This window comes from Girardinichthys multiradiatus, chromosome X (genome assembly GCF_021462225.1).
Source record: "Girardinichthys multiradiatus isolate DD_20200921_A chromosome X, DD_fGirMul_XY1, whole genome shotgun sequence".
In the NCBI taxonomy this organism is placed as follows: Eukaryota; Metazoa; Chordata; class Actinopteri; order Cyprinodontiformes; family Goodeidae; genus Girardinichthys; species Girardinichthys multiradiatus.
This window is the reverse complement of record NC_061817.1, coordinates 7717772-7728134: the sequence shown is the minus strand read 5'-3', so window position 1 is coordinate 7728134 and position 10363 is coordinate 7717772. Positions and strand designations below refer to the sequence as shown.

Below are 10363 nucleotides of genomic sequence, written 5' to 3'. Positions count from 1 at the left end.
GACAAGAAGCAAGATGAGCACATACTGTATTAAAAAGATGTGGAGAACTGTGCAGTGTTCAGGAAGAAATGACGACCTCTCGAGTCCATATTCAGATCTGCCTCCCAATTTGGAAGAACAGTACTATAAAGGAATCCTATGTCAATAAAAAAAAAACATATTCTGATCACGTTATTAATTTAATCAGTCATGACTCTCTCCAACTGTCTGTTTACTCACCCTGAAGCCCAGATTCATTTTCTTCTCAGCGAGCCAAATGAACAATGTCACATGTTATTATTTACCTTCCTTGAAAAAACTTCTCAGGAACAATTACATCCTGACCCATTGTCTCTGTCTTTTGGACAGCTATTTAGGTGTAGTGGAGCAACAACATGTGAGGCTGACACACTATGATTATTAGTTATTTATGTTTATCTCACCATTTTGAACTCAACATGCATTCAACATGGGAGAGGAATCTCGAATGAGCATACCCAAACGTAATGACTGAGTGATTATGATAGCTATAATCATTTTCACTACTGATCTGGTGTTTAGCTAAATCTGTACGATTTCCAACTGCCCATTTAAGGCGATTCACCCATCTCCAAAATAATGTCAGATGTGTTAAATATCCATCAACTAAGAGGTTAAAAGAAATATTTTTCACAGTTTTAACAACACAAACCAGCAGATACCCTGCTTACTTAAAGGGCAAATGTCATCATGTTTTAGAGTCTGAAAAACTAAAAATCTCAAGTGATTGAAACATAAATATATCACAGTTTTTTTCTGTTGTTTTACAAATTAGATAAGTATTTATAAAAGGAACTTTTCTGAGATTCTAGAGGCCTGCCTCTCTAAAATTGAAAGGCACAACCAAAAGTGGAAGATATAACATATTTAACAGCAGTGCACTCACAAAATTTTAAACAGAAAAGTGTTTTTTTCCTTGACAATAAATAAAAACCATTATGTGGAATAAATGGGTGATTGTTTATTGACAATTCAGAGAAGGATGGATTGAATACTTTTACTTTCCACTATGATTCTCTATGCAGACAAAGTGGATGAGATTCATGAGGGTGAAGAGGATGGCTTTCTCTGCATCCACCAAAACAGTATTTGTGTTAGAAAGACCTGCTCCCAGATGAGTTATTTGTTCTTTGTGAGCATTACGTTTCTGAAATAAGAAAATGCATTGTTTTACTTTATTTTTGTGTCCTATGTCAATAAAAAAAAAACATATTCTGATTAATTTAATCAGTCATGACTCTCTCCAACTGTCTGTTTACTCACCCTGAAGCCCAGATTCATTTTCTTTTCAGCGAGCCAAATGAACAATGTCACATGTTATTATTTACCTTCCTTGAAAAAACGTCTCAGGAACAATTACATCCTGACCCATTGTCTCTGTCTTTTGGACAGCTATTTAGGTGTAGTGGAGTTAAACATAACCATGATCATAAAACATGGATTGATTATGTGTAGAAATATGACACTTTTAGCAACTTCCCTTCACTGCCCTTGTTTTACACAGCCACTCCACAGCTTGCTCAAACAAAGTATTCTGGTCACACCAGAGCACATAACAGTTACAATACTGGTCAAAACCAGAGCAGAAATTACTTGAATAATGCAAGAATCAAATAAAATTTTTGTTTCTGATGACAATTTTCCCATAGTTAATTCCAGTGGCAAATCACAACTAGTGTGAGCTTGTCACAGAGCATTTGGGTCCCAGCCTGTAGGAGTAGGTCTGAAAACAGTAACTAAGATACCTGACTTCCTCCTCCCCAATGGATAATTGCGACATAAATGTTTAATTTAGGAGCTCAAATGTAAGCTTTAAATTTTGCCGTCACAGGTTTTGTGCTAGCTGGCCATTGGGATAGAGATTGATGACTATGTTTGATGTTCCAAATGTCACTCTTGAGCAACTTTCATTGGCATTTTCCTTACAAATCTCTTTTTGGACATAGATATGAGCATAGTTACTGTTAGCTATAATTGTGAACACAAGTGAAATTGAAAAGTTGTGAAAATGATGATATTCGCCCTTTAATGTGTTGGTTTGGTTGGTAAACAACAATTTTAAACTTCTAATTTATTTAATTAGAGACAGCATCAAAGCACTTTGGTTTTCACTCAGGTCACTGAGGACTTGTGCATGCGTCATACTGATCACTACAAAACATTAGAAATAAAATACAATCAAAAAATAAAATAAAATTAACAACGCTGTCCCAGCCAGCTGTCTTTAGACATCTGAAATAATGAAATTCTTCTCATGCACATATGCCAAACCAGACTGTGCTGAAAAAACAACTAAATCAAATACATATTGTGTTGTGACAGAGTATAAGAATGGCTTTGTAAGACAACATTCAGCCAGTAGAACTGTTTGAGGTGTTTGTCACGAAGCTGTGGCAATATTTATCTGGTAGGGGAAATAGATATGATGTATTATAAATGGTGAATTGGTGGTCTAAAGAGAAAAAAAGGAAAACAAATGTGGAATGACAAATGGCTTATTGAGTCCTCAGGAGAGATCTTTTGCTTACAGTAACACCTCGGGCAGGTGGGCCTGAGCTTTTGGAGGAAAAAATCTATAGTACCTAACCACACAGCCACACCCACCCCATCACAGCCACAATGAGGTTGTGCATACCAACAGTAGCATGACTGCTAGAAATAGTAATGTCCCTCAACCATCATATAAAAAAATTATTTTCTATCATATATTTAGAACAGTTCTACAATATGTATGATTACAAAGATGTGGATGTCTTATGTAGTGTGGTTGTCACTGTATTTTCCACATGTATATATATTATTGCACTCTGGCTACACATATTGAGAAAGTTAGTTTGGTTGTCTTTAGATGTACAGAAACACAGGTGTCAGAGCTGATCCAGCTGAAGCACAGCAGCAGAAAAGAGGCTCAGTTATGTCACTTTGTATTTATTCTTATTTACAGAGCCCTGCAAAATTACACACACTCCTTGAACCTTTTCACTTTTTGTCATTACAACCACCAACTTTAATGTATTATAAAGGGATAGTTTAACTCAACTGGGCATCACTCAAGATAAGAGAACATGATTCGTGGTTTTTTGCTTGTTTTACATATGAAAATCATGTGATTTACATATGAAAAATATGAACAAAGTGTGGCTTGCATATGTATTCTGACCCTCTAAGTTGCTGGGATGCAAGTCTTTCTGAGTGTGTTGCTATAAGCTTTGCCCATCAATGGATCAATTTTCTTTTATAATTTCTCTTTGTAAAATAAGTTAACGGGGAATGTTTGAAAACATACGTTGTCAAATCTTGGCCCATATTCTCAGTTGAATTTAGGTTTGAACTTTAATTAGGTCATTTCAGCTTGTATAAGTTGTCCTATTGATTGTCCTACTTTTGGCTTCATCCATCTTCCCATAAACTCTGACAAGTGTTTCTTTCCCTGCTGAAAGAAACAAAAAATCCATAGTATGATGCTGTCAACATCACCTTATATTACCAAGGGGTTAGTGGTTTAAGGTGATGTGCTGTTTTAGATTTCATTTCGCATATTAACCAAAACAAACACATGCATTTTGGTTTCATTTAACCTATGCATTCTCTCCATGTTTACTGTGGTCTATGTGGCCTGTGGCAAACTGAAAACTGGAAAAAGTTAAAAGGGAAAAAAGTGAAAAGTTCAAAGGATATGAATATTTTTGCAAGGAACATTTTGTATACCCGGTGTTTGTAATTTCATCAAGACACCGATGTACAAGCATTTGTCCTCTAAAGCTTGCTGAAAAATCCCTAACTTTAAAATCAACTTGTAAAAACTGGTGCCAAGTTCTTATAGAGTTTTATCAAAGATTTAACCATTTACTTCTCTTTATTGGTTAGATCCATCTAAAATGAACTTGTTTGCACCACTGAGCCTGCTTCTCCAGACTGTTGTTGAGACACCAGTTACACAAATGTCTGAGACAAAACTACGGAAAAACACATCACACACCAGTTCTCCTCTGATGTTTTGTTAAAGTAGAAAAATAAAGTCCCTCTCCTTCACCTCAACTTGCAGTTTGAGAAGAGGGTCAATCGCCTACATCACTCTTTCTGGATCTTTCAAAAGAAACATAAATTAACAAGAGGACAACAGAGGAAATACGAGCAACTTGAAATTCAAATGTGTGTGCAAAATCATTATAGACCTCTATAAAAATATGTGCATATGGATAGAGCTATCTTTAAATCTCACCAAATACAGTATTTTTTTCTTTTATTTACACTTGACAAAAGAAAAACTACAGCTTCGCCGTGCTCTCCCTCTCTGTTGTCACAAGAATCAACATGTTCAACTTCGGTGACAATGGATTTGACATTCGACCTTGCATGTAGCACAGCGCATTTACACTTTTCCTCTCGGATCAATGTGATCGAGGAACAGAGAAGGGGCGAGCAGAACCTCTGCAGAAAACCTGAAGTTGCATATCCCACCGTTCCCCCTCCCACGCTAGCGTTTCACAAACCGCCTACCCCATAAAAAAAAAAAAAAAAAAAAGGGTCGACGGTCACCAGCCAGACGCTGCTTCCTGATTGGCTTGCGTGGGTGAGGACAGTGTGTGAAAAAAACTTTGGCTACAGAGTAAGGTGGCTTCAGTCCTGTTGTGTAGTGAGGGGATCAGCCATACTTGAAATGTCCAGCCTCGATGGATTTTGTTTTTTTAAGCAAGAAAAAGGATCTATCCGACCTCCTGTTTTCCCATGAGGAGTCAGTTCCCACATCTTTCTAGAAAGAATCAATGTCTTTATTTTTTTAACTAAACAAATGCAAACAAAATAACCTCTTATTCATTCTTTATTCAAAACCAAACACTGCTGAGGTCAGCTGAGGAGTTTCTACTCCACCTTTAAGGAGTTTAAACTGAATAACTCATCTCCTAAATGCAACTCTGAAAGTTCACTGGGCGGTCCTCCGATTCTTTGCGCTGAAACCTGGACTGCTTCCCAGTCTGTTGTCAAAAGGGGAAGAGCAGGCAGCAGATTCTGGCTCGCCTGTGTACCTAGACTGTGGTTGGTCAAAGGTGAATCGGGGGAGGGGGATGCAGTCTCCTGCGAGTGGGGAGTGCCTCACAACGGTCTGTGAAAAAGGCATAACGGTTGGGAGAAGGGGCGCGTGAGGCTGGATGAACACTTTTGGGCTGATGGGGATGTCAGGGGGTGGTGTGTGTGTCTGAGTGTGTGATGGGGTGGATCCCTGTGAAGGGGTCAGTGTGTGTGTAGCTGAATGCGCCTGTAGTGGTACATGAATTGGTGTTAGCGGTGTTTGCATCAGTAAGCTGAGGTGTGCATCTGCAGGTGTGTCTTGTGAATATGACTGTAAGTGCGATGTGAAGTCGCTGGATGGTGTCCTGCGTCTCCGCATCATGCTGCAGTCAGCCAGTTTTGGAGGTGAGGGAAGCAGGGAGTGTTCCCTCTCTGGGGGTGGGTGGATAGATATGCAGGGAGGGCTTGTCTTCTTCTTTCTTTGCCTGCCACCAACTGATTGCACCCTCACTGGAAAAGCCTGAGCACCCTTTTCTGATCGATGAGTCTCAAGCATAAAGATTTGGCTGTCAGTGGTTATGACGGCCTGTGGAAGACAAACCTCAATCGAGTGGCGCCGCTGGTCATCCGCATGACCTGCTGGTTCTGATTGAGGCTTCTCCAGGAAGCCATGGTTGTCAACACTGAAGCCTTTCTTGACATCCTTCAATCCTGGCCCGAGCAGACTGAAGGTGCTCATGTTGGATGGAGGGGGCAGAGTGGGAATCAAATCGAGGCAATGCGGGGAGGCATAAGGGGACAGTGAGTGGCTGCGGCCCGCCTTCCGTCTGCTCTCCTGTTCTCCTCCCTCCTCGTCCCTCCACCTATGGCGTGCCGAGCTTGTGATGTGATACACCTCTGCGTCAGCCGGGTCCGAGAGGGAAATGGCGGATGGAGCCCTGGGCCTGCGAAGACTGCTGGAGCGAGAGGGCAGACGTGGTGAGGGAGGTGGGGGGAGGAGAAAAGATGGAGGGGATGGGAGAGCCAGGAGAAAGGATGGCGACGGAGGAAGAGAAGAGGGAGAAGGGGAGCATGGGGGAAGGGAGAGGGCTGAGGGGGAGGAGGACAGAGAGTGTACTGGGGGGAGAGAAGAAGGGGAGCGGGGAGGCAGATGGGCTGAGTTGGACCTTTCCTGTTGCTCACAGCTCTGGATCTCCACAGAATCTGCTTTAACTGCCCCCTGCAACACACAGAAATGCCACACAGTTATTAGCTCTCAGTGGCTTTCATCCAAATGCAACCAACTTCAAAGCAAGGTAAGTTCATATGGTATAGAAAATAGAAATTTACTAAGAACAAATTAATGCAATGATTTCTATAATGACTTAACGGTTTGTCACATTCAGTCTTGTTATCTTTATTAATTAAAACACATATATTCCTGCATTTGAAGCTTGCAGCTGCCAAAATGCAGCACTTTGCAAATGTGGTTTTAACAATTTAAAACAAAGTAGTGTATAACTGTAATGTGGAAGAAGAATGATCTATGTTTTTCAAATTGTTTTATAATAACAATCTGAAAACTGTGGAGGTTATTTGTATTCAAGCCCCTGAGTCAATACAAAGTGAAACCACCTTTTGTAACAATTGCAAGATAGCTCAACCTCAGTCAGATCGGATGAAGTCTGTGAACATTCTTTTTTCAGTCTCACCACTGAATCTTATTTTGATTCAGTTCCTGACTTTGACTCCAGGAAGGTGACCCTCCACCTCAATTTGAAGTTTTAAACATGTCCCTCCATGATGATAATGGCTCTCACTGTGGTCACTGAAGTCCCAATGAAGGTAGAAAGCGTTGTTACCCTTTCCAGTCTGATGGATGTCAATGACTTTGTTTCAAATCTGTTTTTGCATTTCTATTTCTATTTATTTATATCAAGACATGGTGTGGTGCTGTTTGAATTCCTTTAGCCTATATGTTCTATTTAAGTGCTTTTTGATTCTACAGGTCTGCCAGTTGTCATGCATTGTTGTGTCTAGAAAAATAAACCAAGAAGAACGAAGTTAATTACAGTTCCATCATGATTCAAAACAATGAGGAATAATTTTTTGATGATAGGAAGCAATAAACTGTGACAATAAAGCAAAAAACAGAAGTAAACTGTAAGGCAGCAGATACCTTTTTATGGCACAGTTTACAACCAAATGTGTATTTGGTTCGATGGGATGGGGTCTCTCACCTGTCTGTGCAGGGCCCGTGGTGAGGGGCCGGGTGTTGGTGGGGCAATGCGGGGCAAAGTAAGAGTAGGAGTCGACAGGGGGAGAAGAGGGGAAACATCTGGAACCTGCAGCAAAGAACGGCTCTCACAGGGCTGGGATTGGACCGACATCACTGAGACTGCAGGATTAGATGAATCAAGGGTTCATCACTCAAGGTTAAATCACATCTATGCCTCTGTAGAAACATGCAGCTTTGTGGGAAAATCATGCACAGTTAATATTATACAGATGCATGTACTTGTTCTTGTAACTTCATTGTAAATAACATTTTATTATGATAGAACATCTGGATTAAAGAGATGAGGAATTTCAGTTAGAAAAAATCCCGAGGAAGATTTAGACATGATTAAAAGATGCTACAACATCCGATGCACTATCAAAATAAAACGTTTTCTGAATGAAAGTTGTTAAAACATAGAATGAATTGCTAATCAGAGCAGAGGTGCTACCTTGCAGCTATTTATCAAGTGAATCTTTATAAGGACACGAATAGTAATCTGCATTTAGATTCTGGTTAGAAAAAAGTTTTACATGACTACATACTCTTAAGAGCTTATAAAAAATACAGATGATAGGAAAGCAAATCCAATCTCTTTTTACTGTGAAACTATTTAACCAGAATCTAAGGTCTTCTGAACACATTTATCCATTGAACCTGTGAGTTCAGATATCTTTTAAAGCCGCTTCAGCATTAAGTTAGTTTTAAAATTAAAACCTTCAGCTCAAGCTCTTAAGTCACTTATATTGAAAACCTACTGTAATCAGTACATAGTCTTTTTGACACATACAGTTTTGTGACTTTCCAGCTTGTCCTGAAAGTTAACTTTCATCCTCTCTTATGTATCCAGACATTTAGAAGCTGAGCAGATGAGCCTGTGTGAAAGTTGAAGAGATTCACGTGGATCAATTCATCCACTACAGACAGTACCTTGGGACAGAGCTCGGTCTGCCCACAGCCTGGCCACAACATGCCATTAGAGTCTGGCTGCAGATAAAACAGTCTTTGTCAGTGCCTTAAAAAGTGTTCCCTGGGCAATTTGTGTTTTGCTTCTACTATAACTTTTTACTGAGAAAAGAAATTGTCAGGAAAGAAAGAAAACAAAACACCCATGATGTTATGTAACAATTTTAATGAGCTGCATATTTTAATGTGCTGAAAATTCCAAAATGAAACAACTAAAATGGGCATTAAATAAAAAGTATTTACAACTTAGCTCTTACTCAAGTTTTCCTCTAACTCAAAATTACTAAACCTTTATTTGCTTGTTTTCTTTCTAACTTTCCAACAACAGAGACCACACTCCCTCCTTTGCACAAATAAAAAAACATTCCAGCTAGTCAAAAGTGAAACTGTTTTATTAGGCCTGAGCAGTAAAGTGCTGTAAAGGCCTATTGTAATCGCAGGATTTTTTATTTTTTTTTAATTATTTATTTGCCACTTTGCGTGGCTTTTATTACACCTAAACAAATATGAGAACTCACCAAACTTTGCCCAAATTTGTCTCCCAACTAAAATTTTGGGATTTTAATGGAATAGAAAATGGACGTGGCCAAATGGCTCTACAGCATCCCCTAAAGTCGGAAAGTCTAACTAGTAAGTCCTAGAGAATTGAAATTTGGTACATCTCTTCAAATCATGAAAAAAGTCTCTTGGGGGGTATGCCCTAAAACAAACAGGAAGTTGGCCATTTTGGGTCAAAGGGTCATTGTTGGGTGTTTTTTGATGTTTCATACATGTCAAACTTTAACAAACTCCTCATAGGGATTTTGAGCTATTGGCTTCAAATTTGGTCAGTATGAATCTAGGACCTGGAGGATAAAATGATTAAAATCTTGACTTTTTGAGCATGTTTAGGGGGTGTGGCCAGACCACGAACTTTACCTACTCACCAAAAAATTCAAACATAATTTTTGCATTGATATGCTGAATGAGACCAGACTTGGTATGATTGATTCCCTTTGGATGCCCGACGATCCTATGTGGTCAATGCCAACGTCATCAAAGCCCGCCCCCCTGAGAACAAGAAGTCACTTTTTTTGCTTGGAAAGGTACCTTTCTGACCCTGTTGACCTAATCAACTTGAAACTATGTCAAAGACAGAAAACAAGTTGGTCTAACTTTGTTTGGAACACAGAGACTGTACTTTGGAGGGTGTTGCCGTAGCGACGTGGCAAAAGACCATACGTTTGGCTCTAATTTTGACATATGTCATCTGATCTGCCCCAAATTCAATACGTTCGTTCTTAGTCCGCCCACCAGAAGATATCCAGTGAAATATTTGGTGGGCGGGGGTTAATTTCTTCACAGCGCCCCTACAAGATTTTAAAAAAATCAGCCCCAAGCCATGCTATGACAGAGGATTATGAAATTCGCAACATATATGTAACTTCTCAGGACCTACAAAAAAAGTCTCTTGGAGCCATAGTCCAAACTACACAATAAGTCGGCCATTTTGGATTGAATTTATGATTTTGACCCTATTTTTGCTGTTTCTAGCCTCCGTATCTAAGCGAACTTCTACAACTTTTGACTTACACTCTTCAAAATGGATGTCATTCTTTTAAATTCTGACTCTTACAAGCTTCAAGCACAGTGGGAAGACACAGAACAAGGTGATGTTAAATCATAATGCAAACAGTTATTGTTGGCATGGCGAATTATTATATCTCGCCATTGACATACGTTTGCCTCTAAATTACACACACATGGTCCGATTTACACCAAACTGAATGTGGTTGATCTTTGTCAACCCCCAAACAGCTCTATTGGACTACATTAGAATTTGTATCAACGTCGCTGCCTAGGAGACTTCAAATGCTCCATCTCCCTCATACACCATCGGATACACACCAAATTCTGCATGCATCATCATGGACAAATGCAGAACACGTTGGCACAGTCAACTGAAGACATCACTTCTGCGCCACCCACTGACAACCAAATGAGAGGTTTCTTAGCTGACTGACCTTCCTTGACAGTCTACACAAGTTTAAATCTTTGTCTAATGAAACATATTAATTTTTATGACAATTTCAAAGCACGACAGAAAGTATCTACAAAAACTAACTTAAAATA

General features: G+C 39.5%; 1 protein-coding gene across 3 annotated transcripts in view; it reads right to left on the bottom strand.

Annotated features, from left to right (window-relative positions):
* Nucleotides 1-396: 396 nt before the first annotated feature.
* The window catches only part of LOC124862289 (voltage-dependent T-type calcium channel subunit alpha-1H-like), a 221452-nt gene continuing 211485 nt past the window's right edge, over nt 397-10363 (bottom strand). For 2 of the 3 annotated variants that reach the window (XM_047356111.1, XM_047356112.1), the window contains exons 37-38: nt 7248-7405; nt 397-6247 (exon numbers count right to left, since the gene is read on the bottom strand). In XM_047356111.1, the coding sequence (XP_047212067.1) occupies nt 4943-6247; nt 7248-7405 (1463 nt within the window). In that variant the 3' untranslated portion in view covers nt 397-4942. Of the gene's footprint in view, nt 6248-7247; nt 7406-8215; nt 8273-10363 lie in introns of those variants that run through there. The other variant, XM_047356113.1, reaches the window with a different exon arrangement.